This window comes from Paramisgurnus dabryanus, chromosome 23 (assembly GCF_030506205.2).
Source record: "Paramisgurnus dabryanus chromosome 23, PD_genome_1.1, whole genome shotgun sequence".
Classification (NCBI taxonomy): domain Eukaryota; kingdom Metazoa; phylum Chordata; class Actinopteri; order Cypriniformes; family Cobitidae; genus Paramisgurnus; species Paramisgurnus dabryanus.
This window is the reverse complement of record NC_133359.1, coordinates 28,264,561-28,286,065: the sequence shown is the minus strand read 5'-3', so window position 1 is coordinate 28,286,065 and position 21,505 is coordinate 28,264,561. Positions and strand designations below refer to the sequence as shown.

The window sequence follows — 21,505 nt, the reverse complement described above, 5'->3', positions numbered from 1 at the left end:
TTTTTTTAGTTTTGTGTTTGCCATTGTTCAGAAGTGTAGTGCTTTTGCTTAGACTGTAGGTCAGATGTGTGTTGTGAACAAAAAAACAATGGTAAACACTACTTAAGATAAAACAGTAGTTTTAAGTGTAGTGTACTTAAATATTAAATACAATCAAATATAGGGGTGCTTTCCCGGAAAGGGATTAGCTTAAGCCAGGACTACGCCTTAGTTTATATAGGAAATATAACTAGATTTAACAAACATGCCTGACTAAAAACATTACTGGCATGCATTTTAAGGCAAAACAAAGGGTACCGATGTATTTTAAGATATCTCAGTGCAAGTTGTTTTGAGTTTGGACAGCTCTTACATTTATTTTAGTCTAGGACTGGTATAATAAAATAATAAAAACTGGTTTAATGTTATTAGGTAATTTCCACAAACGTTTACGTAGAGTACTTTGAACTTGTCATGTTTTGCAGTGCAGCTAACACATCACATATTATGCAAAGTTTTTCATTTAAACCCTTCAGGATATTCAGGTGTCAGAGCCAGTTTCAGTAAGCTGATGGGTTGAACGAGGTGTGAGTGCTTTAGGAATGCATAAAGTGACTTTGCACTAGAGCACTGCCTGTACAGTATGAGATCTTTGTGTCACCGAATTTCTGCATCAGATTATGGTTTTTGTGTTCTTAACATGATTTATGAGAGAAATAAAGTTCCAGTGATGTTACATAATGTACTCTTCTGAATCATTTGTGAATTAATTAAATGTCTTATATGTTGTAATTGATTAATATTTCTATTGAATTTATTTGAATTTATTTATACTAAATAAATAAACAGCATCTGTCGATAGGTATTTATTTTAGGAGGTTGTTGTCTGAGAATAAAATATCTCTTAATGTCACTACTGGCCAATCAGAATCAAGCATTCCAGAGCGCTGTGTAATAAGCAGCCCAGTCACACGAAATTACGTACCTATAGTCACGTAATTTTTTGATTCGTTTTCGTGATACTGTCATGAATTTCTGAGTTTTTTTGTTGTTCCGAGTTGTCGCCAGGCGACAATGGTCTAAAATTTAGAAAATATAAAAAAATAAATCTGAAAAACAGTACACACCAATACTTAAAGTGTCATCCTAATGCAAACACCAAATCTAACCCTAAACCGAAGCGAAAATGGTTTGAAAATAGGAAAAAGCAGTTGAGTAACCAATACGTGACAATGACACATAAACAGAAATTCGTGATACAATCACGAAAAAACACGGATATTCGTGACCGTATCACAAAAATAACTATGATTATATGTACATAATTTTGTGAGACTGGGTAGCAGCAAGAGAAAAATAACATTTGAAATAATACCATATGATATTTTATATCTCATCATTTTTTTCTTGTTTATGTTTAGTTGTTATGTAAATCTTCTCACAATACAGCATTGTGAAAAGCACTAAATATATATATATATTTGAATTGAATAACAGTGTCATGACTGCTAAAATATTATGTTATATGAACCCCTCTTCAATTGGAAACTTTCACTCAAAAATGACCTTGACCAGATGGTTTTTCATTGATATGAGTAGGTGTTTAACAAACTCAATGGGCTTCTGTCTGCTGAAGAGTCAAGAGATGTGACGTGTCCTGATTATTTTATACATGCAATTCAATTGGCAGAAGCTTTTATCCAGATTGACTTATAGTGTTTTCATGGCATATATTTGATGATTGTGGTGCATTTCCTGGGAATCAAATCATTGCTAGCACCATTCTGCTAAACTACAGTAGATAATGGTACTTTATATGTACCAGTTATGATTTCTCGATGAATCTATAGCAAAGTTAAAGGAATGGATCTGAACCTGCACCCTGCTGGGCGTGACACAGGTCCAAGTGAATATTTAAGCAATGTTGCCTGCAGGCCAGACTCTATACCTGACTAACAGTGAGAAGACAACAAGCTTACACAAACACACACTGCAAATTACAGGTAGTATTCTTCTCATTATGTTATTAATTTAATTAGCCTAATTACATTGTCATTATATGATATCCAGGTGGTTTTGTATGTATTCTTTAAAATGTAATTGAAAGAATAATTTTTTCCACCAAAATCAAGATTATGTTTTTTTTGTTTTTATTGATAGGATTCTTATAGACAGGAAAAACATCTGAAATTCATGCACTAATAGATGATTAACGGATTCAATTGTAACTTAAAACTTAACTTCTGGTAGACTTCTGCAAAAAGTACATAACAACAACCATAGTTTTTTTTATTCAACTTATTATACTTATTATAACACTCTGGAAGCGCCACGCACGTGTGTCCAATGAAACCATCTACACTGAAAAAAAAGAATTCATTCAATTTACTCAATTTTTAAGGTTAGTGGTTGCAATCAATTTATTTAAGCTACATTTAAACAAAAGTTTTTTGTTTTGTTTTGTATTTCTAATGTTATTTTTAAATGTAGCTTAAATAAATTGATTGCAACCACTTACCTTAAAAAATTTTTGTAATTGAATAAATCATTTTTTTCAGTGTATAGAGAGCAGAGATTACTTAGTTTAAAGGTCACATATTTCTAAGCTTTCTAGAGTTTTATTTTAGGTAATGATGTCCTTAAGAATATATATACTGTATTTGCCATTTTATAATATCCAAAAACAAACTCTATATGTGCAATTTATTGTGCAGCTCTACTTATAATGTGTTTACTAACGGGTTGTGGATTTGAGGTCGGACTCAACAAAGTAGGACTGCAACATCCTGATGTGGTATTCCTTATGGGTTTGTTTGGGGTGGGGTGGTGGATGGTGGAAATTGCTCAGGGTGAAGACTGTGAATTTGTGACATAGCGATTTTACGAAAGTACAACCGAACCGGTTTAACTCACAGCTACTTCAAGCAGGCTGTGTGCATTTGATTCTTAAATGACTGTTTTGAAACGTATATGGTACTTACATAGCCCCCTAGACCTCAGTTAGAAAAAGCCAAAATATTTCAGTTTTGACAATATGTGACCTTTCATATGCATTTATGAGTTTATATGAATTTGTGTGTATATTTGTTTTTTTATATTTTGAAATATTGTTCTGTCACTACATTTTGTATATGCTTTTTAACTTAGATTTACAAGTAATATTACCTTATGATTTATCTTGACAAGAGATGAGTTGCTGCTACTCATAAAATGAGTACCGCAAACTATCATCAAAATGCGCATGTGTAATGACTGGTATTTGTGCCATTATTTAACACCAAAAAAGGATGTGTTAAATTACGTTTTGCTTGAAATGGCTGCAATTATTGCTAAAAAAAAGAGGCATCACAGAGAGCATAGAACACGTGATACAATGCAGTGGATTGTTTTAACACGTAATGCCAGAGGAACATATTATTTAAAAATATTGTTTGCCAAGCCATGTTATGTTTTTGCTGAATTAAATAAAATAGGAGTCACTAGGAGAAGTCACACAATAACAGACATTTCAAAACTTCTTGTAAACCTTAATTTTTGTCCTCCAGTACTCAGTGTACTAAGGCTTCGTTAGCTGGGACCACACAACCCGAACTCAACATAAGCTCTGCCTATTTGTACTGCTCTTAGTAGATTGTGTTGGTCATAATAAAAATCAGCTTTGTCATTTAATTTGTGCTTTTTAACGGGTTTATGCTTAAAACTTTATCTATATGAAATCAAATGAATAAAGCAAATATACCTGTTTGATGATCATTCGATTTTTAGAAAAATAATATAAAATACAAAAGTATGGGGAAAATTCCATATTGTTTACTTATGGGCGTTTCACACTGTACGTGGCAACCGCAAGTGTTCAGTTCTTTTTCAATAGGAGACGTGCAGAAAGCAGAAAAACGGGGTGGTTACAGAGGTAAAGCGGATTGGTCCACACCCCTTGCTCGTGCACCCAAAATCCTGTTCCTTTTACAGACACGACTATTCATGGCAGGCACTGTTAAAGATAAACATATTTACACTAAATGCTGCACAAAATGCTTCCATTACACGGCTTTAGCCACGCAGCGATTCTTCCGCTTGCGCGTACCGTGTGAAACGGCCTTTACTAATAGAGATGTCTGTGTAACCTGCCTTTATAACAGCAATGATGCACTAGACATAAACACTGTACACATAATTGTTGTTTATTGTTTAAAAATCATGCCATCAAAAGTTGTATTAAACATTTAACACACGCACATATGCAACACAGATCCTCAAGAATAATCAAGAGAGACTGATAGAAACAATAACAGAACACAAATTTCATTTTTCAGAAGATGTTTATTGCACTGTATTTTCTGATCATTTTAAGACAATAAATGAAAGGTCCGATTTGTTCTGTTCCCTTGTTTTCCATGGATACTGATTGATACCACACCCACTGTTTATCTGTTGCACTGGTAATTTATTAGATAATTGATTTAATCTAATATACATAGGCCTTTGTGTTCCCTTGTTCTTGGTTGATTATTGTGTACTGTTGTGTATGTTTATGTGGTGGGTTTCCGTTGTTCCCTGGTTTTGTTTTGTGTTTTTATTCATTAAACCTTAATCTGCACTTGAATCCGCTCTATCATAACACTGTTTTTGTATTTATTTATTTTTTCAGTTTACGGCGATATTGTCCTGCACTGTTACATTTGAACAACAAACCTTTCAGGTAGTCTCTCAATTAATCAGAGTTCAAATCTTTATTAAACAATTGTTTCAAATGTTTTTTTAAACTTGTTTCAAATGCTTAACGTTGCTTGACATGACCAATGACTATTGAAACCTAAACTGTTACTTGGTTTCACTATATCTGATGATTCATTCTAGATTAAATGATGCTTCGGACATGTTAACCCCAAGAACAATGGAAACAAAATCCAACAGACTTCTTATCATATTTGTTCTCCTCTGCGGTGAGTAACAGAAACAAACAAATAAATAAACATCCTGCCATTAAAAGTCAGCAATACATTATAAAACCCACCATTGAAAGTCACTAAATTAAATAAATTCATTTTACTTAAAGGTGCCGTAGAATGTAGACCTGTTTTTATCTAGGCATAGATGAATAATAAGAGTTCTGTACATATCTTAAATCTCAAACACGATTGTTTCCTCCTTCTTATGTAAACCTCATGCATACAAAAGGCCGCTGAAAAACAGGCCAAACTAATCTCACCCCAACATTAAATTACACATTAAATTAAGTTTGTTGTTACAATGCTAAAACAAAGTTGTGAGTGCTGAGTTAGAGCTATATGCTAGTTAATGCTATATGCTAGCGTTTAGCCTGAAGTTTTACTATTCAGAGGTGGGAGTAAGTTACACATGTGCAAGTCACAAGTAAGTCTCAAGTCTTAACCTTTAAGTCTCAAGCAAGTCCGGGTCAGTTTTTGTGAGAGTCAAGTCAAGTCACTGCTTTATGTCAAGCAAGTCAAGTCAAGTCGCAGCTTGGGTCTGTCAAGTCATACAAATGTTTGATGTTTTAACTTAATTTATATATTAAACAAAGATAAATCTACAGTATTTATTATGGACTATGAGAGTTTTATTTGCAACAAAAAATTATTATGCATTTCTAATTAAAAGGTGTCCACATACAGGTGAGTTGTAAATACAATAAAAATCTAAAAATAAATCAAAATCAAAACTAATAAGCCTAATATGTAAATGTAAAATTAGGTCAACATAAAAACATGAACAATGTTTAGGTACAACTGTTTCAATATGCCTCAAACATGGCAGAAGACCATGGAAAGTATAAAAAATATTAAAGTACATTGATTTTGTCATGACATCACTGATCATAAAGATATATTTATATAAAAAAACATACAGCTTTCGTCAGGGTGTGTGATCAACTTGGGGTGCGTTTTCCAAAAGCATCGTTGCTAACTAAGTTAGCAACTTTGTTGGTTGCAATGCAATTTTCCATTAGTAACAGGTTAGCAACGATGCTTTTGGGAAACGCACCCCAGGTCAAGCTGTACATGACAAGCAGCTTTTTAAAATATGATGAAATAAAGACTTTTATTTTTTTCCAATAATATTCGAGTGCCTTGGATTATTGTTTTTTATTAACTTCTATGGCTAAGATGTTAACCTTAACCTTATCGTTGAAAAGAATGGGACAGACTTTGTTACTTACAGTTAAAAATAAAATTCGAAGTGGTGCTGGTTGTATCACATATCTTCGTCTTGCAGGCCTTGCATGCTGCTGTTCTTCTCTTCTTAGCTTAGTCATGCACAAAATCCTGGGGCCTCATTTATCAAGCGTTCGTACGAACAGAAGTGTGCGTAAAGTGTGGGTAGGATCAATTTTACGCAAAGTGTGGAATTTATCAAATTGCACTTATACGTAGAAATGTGTGTAAATATACGCACACCTCGGAGTATGCGTACGCAGAGCATCTAGTGGTAAAATAGCGATACTACACAGGACCGTCCATCCCCAGCGTTAAAAGAACACTTTGTCTATTTATTATCCAAACCACCCCAGGTGTTAAAAATTATTACTGTTAATAAAGTAACTGCAAATCAGTGTTAAAGTTAATTAATGAAATTAGTTTCTAACCCTATATAAGAAAGCTCCGTCAAATGCTTGACACAGTGGCTTATCTTGCATTATTGGAAGACTTGGTAAATCATCCATTCCGCCGGGAGCGTGTTTTCAGAGATCGCGCCGATGATGATGGTTATGCAGCTGTCCAAGGAAAGTTCTGTCATTGTCTGTCCTCTTACAGATTTCACGTCGGTGTGCTGTGACGCGTTTTTTTTTTTTTGGCTGATAATTTAATGTCAAACCACTTTTTTATTTCTAGAAGTGTTCTCATACCCAACGTAATTAAACTCACTGGTAACATGTTCCCATGCAGATTTGTTTTCTTTTGTTAGTCATTCCTCCCATACTAAGTGAACCAAACAGTATGTGTTATTAGGATTTAACCTCATCCACCAGTTACTCAATTTCTGTGTCTGTAAAGTTCCTCTTTTTCGCTCTCTTTGTCATTATTGCGATGAGGGAAAAAGCACAACCACGTGACTTATAACGGGAGGTGTTGTCACCATATATGGTTCATTGGAGGCGTTTCGGAATGCAAATGACCATCAACGTGCACGAGCATGGTGCTTAAGAACAAGTGGGATTTATCATCAAAGGATTACTTACTGATGTGCGTACGAACCCCGTGCGCACGTTTGATAAATCCCAATTTTTTTGTACTTAGGCACATTCTAAATTTCATTCGTAGGTACAAATATAGAACATTTTCTACGCACTGTTGATAAATGAGGCCCCTGGTACCTGAACTTAACTATTTTTGGTGTAGTGCCTTTAAGTTCCATCATGACTGTTATGGTTTAGTAGTTAATGCGCTCTCTCCCTCTGCTTGCATGCTGCGTCACGTGGTAAGGGTTGCGCCCTAGCGGTGCATTTAAAAACATATATTTATTAAACAAAACAAGTTATTTTGAGTCTATTTATTAAACAAAAAACAAGTTATTTTGAGTCATTTAACTCAATTCCGAATCAAGTCTCAAGACATGAATGTCATGTCAAAGTTAAGTAGAGTCTTTCTTATATTTGTCAAGGGAGTCTCAAGCCTCAAATTTGCGACTTAAGTCTGACTCGAGTCAAGTCATATGACTCGAGTTCCCCATCTCTGCTACTATTGATGTTAGAGTTACATTTAGAGTTACATAGATTCACCACTCAGAAATGTCCACTAACACCCTCCAAACAATTGATTATTCCTCAAAGAATGCTCAAGGGTGAAAACGTAAAAATATTTTATCAGATGTGCGTTTCGTTTACATGGTGACAGGGTTTTTTGGGGCTTAAAGGGATAGTTTGGCCAAAAACGATATTAAACCCATGATTTACTCATCCCCATGCTGTCCGAGTTGCATATGTCCATCGTTTTTCAGACAAACACATTTTCGGATATTTTAGAAAATATTTTAGATCTTTCAGTTGATTAAATGTAATGTTACGGGGTCCACCCATAGTCAATGAACTTCGAGTCCAAAAAAGTGCGTCCATCCTTCACAAATTAAATCCAAACGGCTCCAGGATGATAAACAAAGGTCTTCTGAGGGTAATCTGCGCGGTGTTGTTGTAGAAATATCCATATTTAAAACTTTATTAACGAAAATAAATACCTTCCGGTTGCGCCGCCATCTTAGTCGCGTCCGCATTCAGGATGAGAGCTTACGCAGCCTACGGAGGCTACTCTGCTGCTGCTCTGTGCCCCCGCCCTCCGAATTTGTCATACGTCACTAAGAAAAGTGCGTACACTACGCTAATACTCTCTCCTGAATGCAGACGCGACTAAGATGGCGGCACTACCGGAAGGTAGTTATTTACGTTAATAAAGTTTTAAATATGGATATTTCTACAACAACACCGTGCGGTTTACCCTCAGAAGACCTTTGTTTATCATCTTGGAGCCGTTTGGATTTAATTTGTGAAGGATGGACGCACTTTTTTGCACTTGAAGGTCGTGGACTATGGGTGGACCCCGTAACATTACATTTAATCAACTGAAAGATCTAAAATATTTTCTAAAATATCCGAAAATGTGTTTGTCTGAAAAACGATGGACATATGCAACTCGGACAGCTTGGGGGTTAGTAAATCATGGGTTTAATATTGTTTTTGGCCGAACTATCCATTTAAAAGCGCAAAAAAGTAAAACCACCTTCCAGAGTGGAAATCTTAAAAACGATCTACCCATGCGTTCCCCTCTAAGGGTAAAAAGCAAAAGTCTGCTCATGGTGGCTCTCGTCACGTGCACGTTTACGTCACAGGCATACGCCAGTTCATGAAAATAACAATAAACATGTCGAATTTTTCCATATGTCGGATCTTCAAGTTGCCATAGCAGCTCTCACATACAAGTCTTTCCAGCAGTTGTACGAAATATTCACAGCTAGTATTACTGATCAGTATTACCTCCATCAAATTGTTGGTGCACCAATTCTTCGGAGCCAAAACAGACAGCTTTGGACGAGACCTGGAAGAACAAGAAAGAGGGTTGTACGCAGGCGCGTGGACTTGGTGGTGTTGTGTGTCAGTGCTTCACAATGCCTCCTAGCCAGCTGGAGTGCATACCACATCGAATATCACACACTTTTAAGTGTCTCCATGTGCACACAAGATTTCCCCCTCAAAATGCTAGTATAAACGCAGAATTAAAAGTAATAACACAACGCCACTTCTGTGTTTTCTTTTCAGATCGTTTCAGTAAACGTAGCCTAATACAGGCTCAAACATAAGGTCTGTTTACACACACTGAGCTACTGTAAGAGGTGCTCTGTCAAACAGCCAATTAGAGCAGTGTTCTTCACTCCCAACCCTGGAGAGCCGGTGCCCTGCAGAGTTTAGCTCCAACCTTAATCAAACACACCTACCTGTGATTTTCTAGTGATCATGAAGACATTGAAAAAGTTGCAGGTGTGTTTGGTTAAGGTTGGAGCTAAACTCTGCAGGGCACCGGCTCTCCAGGGCTGGGAATGAAGAACACTGAATTAGAGCAAAGCTTACCAAAGGGGTACTCTGGGATAAGGCTAATATTCTTACTTACTTACTTATTCATTTAGCTGACGCTTTTATCCAAAGCGACTTACAATTGCTATATATGCCAGAGGTCGCACGCCTCTGGAGCAACTAAGGGTTAAGTGTCTTGTTCAGGGACACAATGGTGTGTCACAGTGGATTCGAACCCGGGTCTCTCACACCAAAGGCGTGTGTCTTATCCCCTGCATCATCACTACCCCAAGTGGTACTCATTATATTTATTCAGAGTAAATATATTTCAGAGTAAATTTATTCAGAGTAAATATAATAATAATTATATTTAATTTATACAATTAAGACAGTGTTATTATTCATTTGATTTAATTTCTGTAACTAATGATAATTTAAGACCTTACTTAATGTGCAGCTTTCTTTTTTATATGATTTGATTGGTGCCTCAAAAACCACAATTTGGTAAAACTCAATCTCGCCTAGGGCAACCCAAGGGCTAGAGCTGGCCCTGGCCTTGCACATGTCCTGTCTTTAAGCATACACTGCAATCTTTTTTCTAAAGTGAAAGTAAACTTTTTCCATGTGTATAGGGGTGTCTGAGGCTCGCCCAAACTCACAGTTAAATAAACAATTTGAGAGTTTATTTAGTCTGTTTTAGTAACCCTGTATGTTTCAAAAAGTACAAAGTTTAGTTGTTATTATGAATATGCACAAATTAAAGAAGACCTTCCACAGTTTCAAACAATGTATTAGTTGTATTGGTATGACCGAATTCACTAAAGTATTTTAAGTCTCTTTGCAAAGTAAATAAATAAAGAAGAGGTTTAGGCACCCGTGCCGTAGTCGACCCCTGGTGTTTAAACATGCTGTGTTCAAATTAAAGCATATTAATTATTATTATCAGAAACATTTTGTTAAATTGCCTTTAAAACATAAGCGTGTAAATATATATTTGATAGTATCATATGACATCTGAATGTTTGTCATACTGTATCTAATATGACTCATTCAGAGGCAGTAAAACTAGTTTGTTGAAATTCCTTTTGGGGATTGGATCATATTAAAAAAACTTTGAAAGGTAAGCAAAATAACCAGATTGTCATGCCCCCAGTAACTAGGCAGGGAATTCCAGAAATAGAAACAGGTGAATGAATGCCCCACAATGTATTGCTTGTGAGCAAAGGTGGACTAAGTACACAACTTTCTTACTTGAGTACATACTGCTGGTCAAATATTACTCAGCTACAAGTGAAAGTTGTAAAGACAGATGTTTACTTAAGTAAAAGTACAGACATTTGTGTTTTTAAAAGTATTAAAGTATTAAGAGTAAAAAGTAAATTTCCCTTTATGTCAGTGCATTGTTTTATTGTCGCAAACCTTATGGCTCTGAAGCAACATTTTGGTTACTGTGGTTTTACAGTATTTAAAATAGCTTAATTGGATTATGGTTGCTATAGAGAGAAAATTACATATTTGTGGATAAATAAAGACAATGTGTCGAAAGTTCAACTTTTTTGATAACTTTTCATAATCGAACTCCAAGGAATATTTCAGCACTCGATCAGGGGTGAAAAACTTAGGACTAGTTTGTTTTTATAAATAGTAGAAATTTTTAATGACTTAAATAAAATCTAAGATATATATTTGTTCTTGATCCAGTGATTCCAGTGATATAAGGCACATGATATTTGGACATAAATTATGGTAGTTATGCATCAATGCGTTTGTTATAGCTATAGCGCCACCTTTTGGCATTTTTTTGCACATGACCACAGAATAAGTTCATGTATATATGTACCAAATTTGGTGTCGATACCTCATTCATGTCCTCAGTCATAGCCAATCAAGTCCAAGCGGCTTCACATACTTCAGGCGTTTGGGCATGGTGTGTCGATTGTGAGTCGAAAGTTCAACTGTTTATGAAAAACTTTTCATATTTGAACTCCAAGGAATATTTCAGCACTCGATTTCAGCACTCGAAAATAGTGGAAGATTTTTTATGATTTAAATGAAATCTAAGATATAAAAAATTGTTTGTTTAGATCCAGTGATTCCAGTGATATAAGGCACTTGATATTTGGAAGAAAATTGCGGGAGTTATGAGCATCAACACGTTTGTCATCGCTATAGCGCCACCTATAGGTCAATCATGTTGATACTCTGTCAACTTCGTGCATGATTGAGACCTACCATTTGGCAAAATGTCATGTTTCTAGGCCTTACGGTTTGGTCTGCACGATTCGTTTTACGGCAGAATAATAATAATAATAATAAACCTAACAAATACAATAGGGTTTAGGCACTTCGTGCTTGAACCCCTAATCACAGACTCAACACACTCTGAACACAAACTTACAGTCCTTTCTCTCTCTGCTATGACACTAAACAATTAACAAATTAGATCAATACTTAGAAGTAGTGATGTTACATTTGAAGCGAGGCTTCGGAGCTTGTGTCGAGCAAAAGTGGTCGTGCCAGATGGAGCATCGATTTGAAGCTTGTGTTGTTAGGTGTGTTCGACATCGGCTGGATGTAACCGATCGGCAAGATTAGCCGCGTGCAGGCGGAGCGGAGCTGAAAACGGAGACGTGAAGTCGAACACACCTGTTAACGTAGAAATCACGTGACCAGTGACAAACGAAGCTTCACTTTCTGCTCAGTCACGTGCACTCTTCGTTTTGCGTGTCAGAACGTTCGAACCCCAGAGGTTTTTTAGCAGTTATTTGCATTATTCACATTTTAGTCACACATAATACTGAATAGATAGTATTGTATGTACATATACTTGTGCGTGTGAACATTATTCAATAAAATACAGTATTGAATCGTATGAATATTAACTCTTATTAATTAATTCTGAAATATTTGCCACACTTGAATGAGTAAATAAATGTATTATATTGACCATTCACACACATGTTGTCTAAGCTTTATTTGTACACGTAATATTAATATTCATCTGAATTTCATCAGCTTGTTGCTTCACTGACTGACGGAGCTTCTTCCAGAAGCGACAGCTATATGTTTTATTAACCAAATGATGGCGCTGTTTTCGACACCCATGTTGAGGCATTGAATCATGGTTCGAAACAGTAAGGGAAGTATCGGTGCTTGATTCGATGCTTCATTTCCCCATCACTACTTAGAAGACATAAGAATGACCAATTCAAAAACACAGCACAAACAAGGTCATCAAAATGCAGCAAAGGCCACAATCAGTGACCCAGGCAGTCCTTTTATCTGGAGGTGGAGATAATAACCAATCACATTCCTTCATCATATTAACTCCAGGAACCGCCTTCCTGAAAACAAATGTCTAGTACAGAGAGAAGACACAAGAGGGCAGCATAGAAAAAAAATAAAACAACTGAAGGTCATAACACTCATGTCATTGTTTTACTTCCATAGACTCTCACTAAACTCTCAATAACCATTGAACTATTTTAAGCTAACTGACTAAGAGAATATATTTTAAGGACAGCTTGAAAACAGACACATTTTTCATACAGAGCACTGCTGAATGACAGAAGCTGACATACACTGTATGAGCTTCTTTTTTGCCTTTGACTTTGTTTCACTCGTGACATCATCTCTTGTTGCCTATAAGACAGACAGTATCACAGTTTATCCAGATGCACAAACACTGGTGGCATTCCACAAGGGTCATTTCATGACGCAGCGTAGAGTTCGCTCAAAAGCTTACATGTCAAGTAAATCAGAAATTAGAAGAAGGGAAAACAAGAATGGAGATAAAAATCAAATATAGAAATAAATCAAACAATAATATAAAAAACACCAACTATATAAAAATAATATACATGTATACATACATACATACCCAAACATCACTCGAATGCTAAAGTGTAAAAATAAGTCTTTAAACTGGTTTTGAAAACATCCAGTGATGGATAGGTCCTTATACCCAAAGGTAAAATTATCCAAGCTTTGGGGCGGCTACAGAGAAAAATAACTGATCGCAAGATCTTAATGACCTAACAGCTGTGTATGGCTTAATAAGATACATGTCAAAAGTCTTAGTACAAAAAAAATGTCTAGCCATGATGAAGGAGGTTTGTAGATGGCAGTTTACAAAGCCACATATACAATTCCTTATTTCTCACAGAAATGCTCATGCTGTTGTCATGTACATGATTTGAGTTCATTAGTATGAAACAAGGCTTCTTATTGTGTAAATTGTTAAAACAGTTTTAAAGTAGTGCTAAACATAAATTATTTGTCTCTATCCTCCAGGTTGCTTTGCTTCAGCATCGAATGGACAGGTACAGTACAGCAAATGCTTAAGTCTATTAATAGTTCATTTTAATACTTAACTATTATTACTATTTCTGGATGTAGATTTTAAATTGTTTTTGTTGTTGTCATTTTTTAGAATGCCACAACTAATTTCTATGGTAAGAATCATTTATTTTATGATCACAATGAAATTTTTAACTGCTATGAAATACATGATACATAAGTCTACTGCGAAAATCACTGCACAAGAATGCAAGTTATTTCTGTTATTCTGTTTATGTCTGTTTTTCAGCAGAATCTGAGCAGGCCAATTTTGAGAACAGGTCGGTATTGTCATATTTTTTAAAATGCATCATTTTACAGAAATACTCTATTTTAAAGCTGTAATTTTTTTGCATCCGAACAGGACAGCAAATGTTTCAGTGGAAATGTGCAAGTCAGTGGAGATGAATTGGGAAGCCTCAGAGGTAAGGTCACATATTGTTCAATCATACATCTGTCAGTCCTTAAGTAGACAATGAAGGAATGATGTGTACCCAGGCTCTGTGTCACGGTATGGGGGGTGGGTATGGTCCCCCAGAAAGAATTTGTGCATCCCCAGTTTTCTAAACAAGCATAAATTAAAGCATTATTGGATAGCTAAATTCAGTCATATACTTTGATATAACAGTTTCATTAAAACTTAATTTATAACTGAATTTATCCAATGCAAATGGATTCAGCGTGTAATTAAAAGCGAGCCCACAGAAATGCGCAGTGGAATTCAATCACCTAGGTGGCGTTTCTTTGATGTTTCAGCCTGTGAGGTGTTTTTTTTATTGCAGTTAAATGTTTACACAATGGTTACAAAGAAAGAAAATGTACAGAACAGAAATTTTCTAATAGAACCATTATACATATGCTTGACCAATTGTACAACATATATATAATACAATACCCCCTTCCCCTAACCCCTCCCTGTTAACTTAGTTATAGAAGGTTTCCTTCAAATGGTCCAGAATTTGAAGCATATAGTATTTGAGTAGCAGCAAAAACAGTTATGTAAATAAAATAAAATAAAAATTGGTGGACAGCAACAATAGGAAATAAAAATAAATGAAGTGAAACTAGACAGGAAATCACGCAAAAAAGTGAGTTCAGCCCTCAATTAAGAATTCTATGACTGGATTCAAAATCTTCTTGAAAGTATGTAGTTTGTCATTTAAGGAGTATCTCAGTTCTTCCAGATGCAACATATTGCCCAGTTCTCTGGTCCACAATTCAATAGTTGGGACATGATCTTTTTTCCACATCTGTAGAATAAGTCTTTTTGCTCAGCCTATGAGGTTTTAGGTTTTATTTGTTTCTTAAATGCAACTAACAAGAGCTTAGTAATTTAATTACTGTTAACTCTTTCACCGCCAGCGTTTTTAAAAAAAGTTGCCAGCCAGCGCCAGCGTTTTTCATGATTTTCACCAAAGTTTAATGCCTTCCAGAAAATGTTCTTCTTTAAATATATAAACATACAATATACCAAATGAAAGACCAGACCCTCTGCTTTCAAACAAAAAAAAAACATTTCATCCTACCTTTAGTGGTTCTTTTGCAATCAGCTTTTGAATATGGGTAGGTTTTTGCAAAAACAATTCAATTCAATTCAATTTTATTTATATAGCGCTTTTCACAAAAGTCAATTGTTTCAAAGCAGCTTTACATAAATAGAAGCAGTGAAAAGCACAGAAAAACGACAGATAGCACAACAAAATACATGATAGCATGAGCAGTTAAATTTGCTGCGGCTATGACTCAATATTATAAGTGCACGTATTACTAAAGCAACGTATAGAAGAGGAAGCTAGGTAAAGCGCAAAAAGGCTGCCTCCCCGGGGTGAAAAACCCCCTAGGAGAAAAAAAACCCCGGGCTTTTATCCGAGGAAAAATAAGTCCTAGGAGGGAAAAACCCTTGGGAGAACGGAAATGGAGATTTAGCGGAGATTAAGCGGTTCTGCCGGTGATCGTTGGTCAGGCATCAGCTGGGCATAACGTTGAAGGACGGCCAGTAGATCAGAGGTGTGCCGACTTTCACATCTACCGGGACTGGGTCTGTTTGTCTCGTTGTCCTCGGGTCGAGGGCGAGACAGGGAGAGAAAAACAAAATCGTATTAGCATAGCGGCCGTTCATATGTATTGAAGTGTCACACAGTGATGTGGTTTAACTCAACTTAGTTCCAGACAGACTAAATATTGCGGCATAAATATGTTATCCACAGTTGAGGATTTAGCAAATTGGGGGCCCAATGCGAGGGTATATATGGTAAATAAGGGTCACCTTCCGATCTTTAAGAAAAAATGAAACCTGACGACCCGTTTGACTAAGGCCTAAAGCCCCACTGTCGTCGTTAATGCAGGTTCAGTGGCAAACGGGTCTATATTGTATACCATTTACAGGACCAGGAGAAAACGCCAAAAACATCGCAACCCGACCATACGTGCTAACCCGTTTGACTAATGCCGGAAGCTCCACTGTCGTCTTTAATGCAGGTTCAGTGGCAAACGGGTCTGTATGGCATACTATTCACAAGACACACGAAAGCGCGAAAAACGCAACCCGACCATACATACCAACCCGTTTGACTAAGGCTGGAGGCCCCACTGTCGTCGTTAATGCAGGTTCAGTGGCAAACGGGTCTGTATGGCATACTATTCATAAGACTTACGATAGCGCCAAAATCGCAACCCGACCATACGTGCCAACCCGTTTGACTAAGGCTGGAGGCCCCACTGTCGTCGTTAATGCAGGTTCAGTCGCAAACGGGTATGTATGGCATACTATTCACAAGACACACGAAAGCGCGAAAAACGCAACCCGACCATACATACCAACCCGTTTGACTAAGGCTGGAGGCCCCACTGTCGTCGTTAATGCAGGTTCAGTGGCAAACGGGTCTGTATGGCATACTATTCACAAGACACACGAAAGCACCAAAATCGCAACCCAACCATACGTGCCAAACATTTTGAGCAAAAAGCATAGATAATTCAATTTTTGTGACGGACTTTTCATAGAGATCCGATTCAGAGCGATCTTTAAAACAGACACGGACATGCAGCAGCTTGCCATAGGGCAATACTTCCGGTTTTAAAAAGTTGCGGAAGGGCGCCACCTGGTGGATAATAGCGGTATTGCGGAAAGACGGAAAATCTCGTCATTGGCGGGGAAGCGTTTTTTCTTAATTGACGAGATATCTCGTCAATGGCGGGGAAAGAGTTAATATCATCATCAGATCAAATTGCGAAGATAAATCAGACTTAATTAATAAAACTGAACAACTGCAGCAGGGCAGAGAGACGAGCTCGAGTCAGTCCAGTTCACTATTGGGGGAGTCCAGTTAGAACTGGGAACAATCCAAAGATAAGGGCAGGTGAGGAGTCAGATGAGCAGCAGAAAGGACACCAAGCCATCCAGGACCATAAACAGCACAGAAAGTAATCAACCAGGAATTACTGTTCATGAAGCAACAACAGTTTCTCTTCTTTTTTATGTGGGACTGCTGCGTGGCATTATAATAACCCTAATTATATTTTTCCGCACATTAACGCCTCCTATAATAAAAAAGCAGAGCCACAAACATCTGACTTACCATTTAAAGGAATGTGCTTTTTTATTTCCAGTAAATTCAGTGCTTCAACCTTACGTTTTTAATTTGTATGGTGAAGCAACTTGCCTTAGATTAGGTAAGAGATAACTGGGTTAATTCCTGATTATCAGGCTTTTTAAGATTGTTTATCAATGTAATAGTGAATGTCGAATGTGTATAATTCCTGCAATAATAGGCCTATACGTAGGCGTAATAAATATGTGAATAAATAAATGAAAGAACCTGGACCCCGTTTCAGTAAGGAGGTTCAACCATTCATGAGTTAAAACTTGAGTTAACTTATTCTGAGATGGGAGTTTTTGGTTACAGAACAGCTGAAATGAGTTAGTTCAATAGTTCAATTCAGTTAAGCGCATGCACAACCACTATGAAAAGCCAAGCTCCGATATTACAATTCGCCACAACAGCGCGTGAAAAAGAAAATCCTTTTACTACTAAAACTGAAAGTTGCTGCAGTTGTAGCCTACAGCAACTATGAGCATATATTTTTAAGAAAAGGGTTGTTGTTGGAAATTGTTATTCTAGTAAATCCGTATATTTAATTTTTCATCACGGTTAAAATATCAGAAGTAAATAAACTGAGGACTGTACGTTATTACCAGTGTTGGGGAAAGTTACTTTTAAAAGTAATGCATTACAATATTTAGTTTCTCCCCAAAAAAGTAACTAATTGCGTTACTTAGTTACTTTCATAGAAAGTAATTCTTACGTTACTTTTAAGTTACTTCTGCGTTACTTTTTCTTACTTGGCTGAGGCTTGATCTCTTTCAGGCCTTGCAGGTGTTTTTTATGATCGCAAAAATGGCCTGCCATCCCCGTTTCTGACTCAAACTGTTCCCGCTCATGTGCACAGAGTGCGTAATTCTACGTTAATATGTTCAGTTTCATTTAGTACATTTATATAACACTGGTTATTACACCTTATCATTTTCATGCAGATGCAATCCCATTGACAAAAAGATGATGACAGCAGCTCAGCCAAAAACTGAAATTAGGCATAAGAATATGGCATAAAAGGCTAAACTTTACAAATGTTTGTCATGAATAAAACTGAAATACACCAAGCCAGGATTCAAACTCAGGTTGCCAATAGTATGTCTGTCCTAACCACTGTGCACAGCACTACCCACTGGACCAGTGATTCTAATGAGTGGATTCATAAAAAATGTAAAGGCAACTGTTCAGATGTAAGAGCACGGCCACAAAGGCTGATATCAGTCATTTAAAGGTCCTGTTCTTTCTGTGTTTTTAAAGCTGTGTTTTTAAACACTAACTAGGGTTTAAAAATGGGATCAGAAAGAACGTGACCTTTAAATATCTAAAGTGACTAATGATCTAAAATGATAATACTGCTCACATAAATGCACGTGGATATAACAAAAATCAACTCAGGGTCTCAAAATCCTCTTCCAACATAAATGTAACTTCCTACAAATGAATACAACATCATCAACTACAGGATCCTCTATAAAAGCACATGACATTTTAGTCACTTAGACGTTCTCTTCATCTAAGTATATGATATTCTCTCATTTCAACTTACTGTTTTAAAATTTTTTGTTGAAAGTTTAGTGTATAAAATATATAAAGTAGTAAGTTAAAATGACTTGCACTGGAAATTTGATTACAACTTAAAGACATCTAAAAAACTGTTTTACAGTGTACATAATACAAATGTACACACTGAATGAATGTACTAAATGAACTAACAAAGAGAAAAAAAAGTACATTCCCAATCTGAGCTCTGTCACTAGCCTCGTAACTGCCACCTACAGGCACTGTAAGGTGACAGTTGTCGTGAGGTTAGTGTGTGAGGTCAGATGATGATGAGTGACAATGGAAAAAAACAGACGGGTGATAGACGCTACGACAGAGACAGAAACGATCAATGGGACAGCGAATTTACTTTTCTGAAGAGGAGCAGGGTGGGGGACAGTCACACGTTTTGTAAGTTTTGTAACTGCGACTTTAGCATCTCACACGGGGGAAGGAATAGGATGACGTTAGACAACAGAACTGTTTGCGCTCTACTCTCATTAAAATTAACCACTCTGGCCCAGACCACAAATACACTCCTTCCACTCCGTCTTAAAGGATGCATAGTCTGCAACAAATTTGTACAATAACAAAAGAGTAAAGAAAAGTTATGTGAAATGAAAAGAAAAACTGTAAAAGAAAAGCAATATGAAATGAAAAGAATGTGTGGAATTAAAATAAAATGTAAAGACAAGCAATGTGAAATGAACAGAAAATATCCAAATAAGCCTTTAAAATATATATATATAGCTAGGTTGGGGTGGTTTGACTGCTCGCAGTGGCCGCCGGAAAATTTCCCTTATCCAAAACTTGACAGGTATGATAATGTGGAGCCCCCCATGGGATTAAATGCCCCCCCCCAGTTATGCCATCCTGGCGCCGGGCCTGTGTGCACCTAATAGACCATTTGCGTGTTTGCAAACAGAAATGACATTTTTTGGGAGGAGCCAAACTGCTGGCAGAAAGTGGCAGCTCTGCAGTAGCGTTGTAAAGTGTTTTAGCGTTAAACTGTGATTGTTATGGATCCAGGGTTCTGTCGATGTCTGTTTTTTTTCATATGTTTACCTTTAGTGTTATGTTTCTTATAGCGTTTATATCACGTTACGTTTATTTTTTAGATAAATTAAAAGTTTAAATTACTTGGCTACTGATATGTGCATGTACGTAATGTATATGTATTGTTATGTATTGGTAAATAAAAAAAACATTTTTACAGTATGAATCGCTTAAGTACATATAAAAGCTATAGTATATGTATTCTATATAATACAATTTATTAAATATTTCATAAATGTACTGTTTCTATTACGGTTTTCTTCCTTATATATATAGCCTGCATGTTTGTTCTAAACTAAAACTTTGTTATTATAAAACTATTATGATTACATACAAATTAATATGCATAGGCCTTTTTATATATTAATCACTTCACATCATGTGTGTGTTATATTTATATATTTATTAATTATGTAAACATAATAATTTTAGAACAAACAGGAAGAAGACATAGGTTAAGATATAAGGTAAAAAAATAATATTAAACGGAAAAATTATGAAATATTTAATTGTGATATTATTGCTTTTTCAGTATAACCCATTCAAATCTTTAATCTTTCTAAATAAATTCTAAACGTAACGTGATGAAAACGCTATAAGAAACACATAGAGGGAACAGACTTTGACAGAACACCGGACATCTTCTCAAATTATTTTCTATTCCAATTATTAAAAGATTTTCAGATGATTTCATTACTAAAGTCTGTCCGTTTAAGGGCTTATTGCAACCATAAACACTTACATTATCTTCAAATTGTGTCTTCGAAGATGGTATTCTATAAAAATGAAGGCCATTTTTATTGGCATTCCTATTTTAACATTTAACATCACAAGACATTTTCTATGGAGTTATCTTGCTCGTTTCACTTGTATGTGTGTAATTAATTTCCACTGTTTTTCTGACACCACATTGCGTAACTGTGACGTCTACTTGCAAAAGGTCTATAGATATATGTGTGCATGTGTGTGTGTATGTGTGTACATTTGAGTCATTTCGATTGATTTTCCCTTTCTAAGGTGATCAGCACTGCAGAAAGAATGAGCAATCTGGCCCTTTGCACCTTGACAGATGAAGGGCACATCCCCAGAACTACACTAGAGCATCTACAAGTGCAGTTCAGACAAATCATCAAATCAACAATGGATCTCTCAGCTGAAATGGTTAATAACTCTCATGGAATGCATAAACACAAGTCACTTAGATGTTAGGCCCTTTTAACACATACAACACTTTTAACAGCAGGTCATTGCTGGAATGAGAAGGAACGACAACTAACACGTTACAATAAGGATAGATTTGTTAACATTGGTTAATGCAATTACTGTAGCTAGCATGAACCATCAATGGGGAGTATAGTTTTCCAGGACTTATTCATATTTAATAAGTAATAGTTAGGAAGTAAAAGTGACATGATTGACGAGTATGGTATCCTCGAAATTTCACCTCTGCATTTAACCCATCCCAGTGAGTAGTGAACACATG

General features: G+C 36.2%; 1 protein-coding gene across 1 annotated transcript in view; it reads left to right on the top strand.

The window, feature by feature from the left end:
* The first annotated feature begins 1,945 nt into the window (after positions 1–1,945).
* The window catches only part of LOC135788147 (uncharacterized), a 101,110-nt gene continuing 81,550 nt past the window's right edge, over positions 1,946–21,505 (top strand). Inside the window, exons 1-8 of the mRNA XM_073813287.1 lie at positions 1,946–1,982; positions 4,628–4,678; positions 4,837–4,922; positions 13,790–13,818; positions 13,929–13,950; positions 14,085–14,115; positions 14,199–14,259; positions 21,040–21,183. Coding sequence (XP_073669388.1) covers positions 4,856–4,922; positions 13,790–13,818; positions 13,929–13,950; positions 14,085–14,115; positions 14,199–14,259; positions 21,040–21,183 — 354 coding nt within the window. The 5' untranslated portion in view covers positions 1,946–1,982; positions 4,628–4,678; positions 4,837–4,855. The remainder of the gene's footprint in view (positions 1,983–4,627; positions 4,679–4,836; positions 4,923–13,789; positions 13,819–13,928; positions 13,951–14,084; positions 14,116–14,198; positions 14,260–21,039; positions 21,184–21,505) is intronic.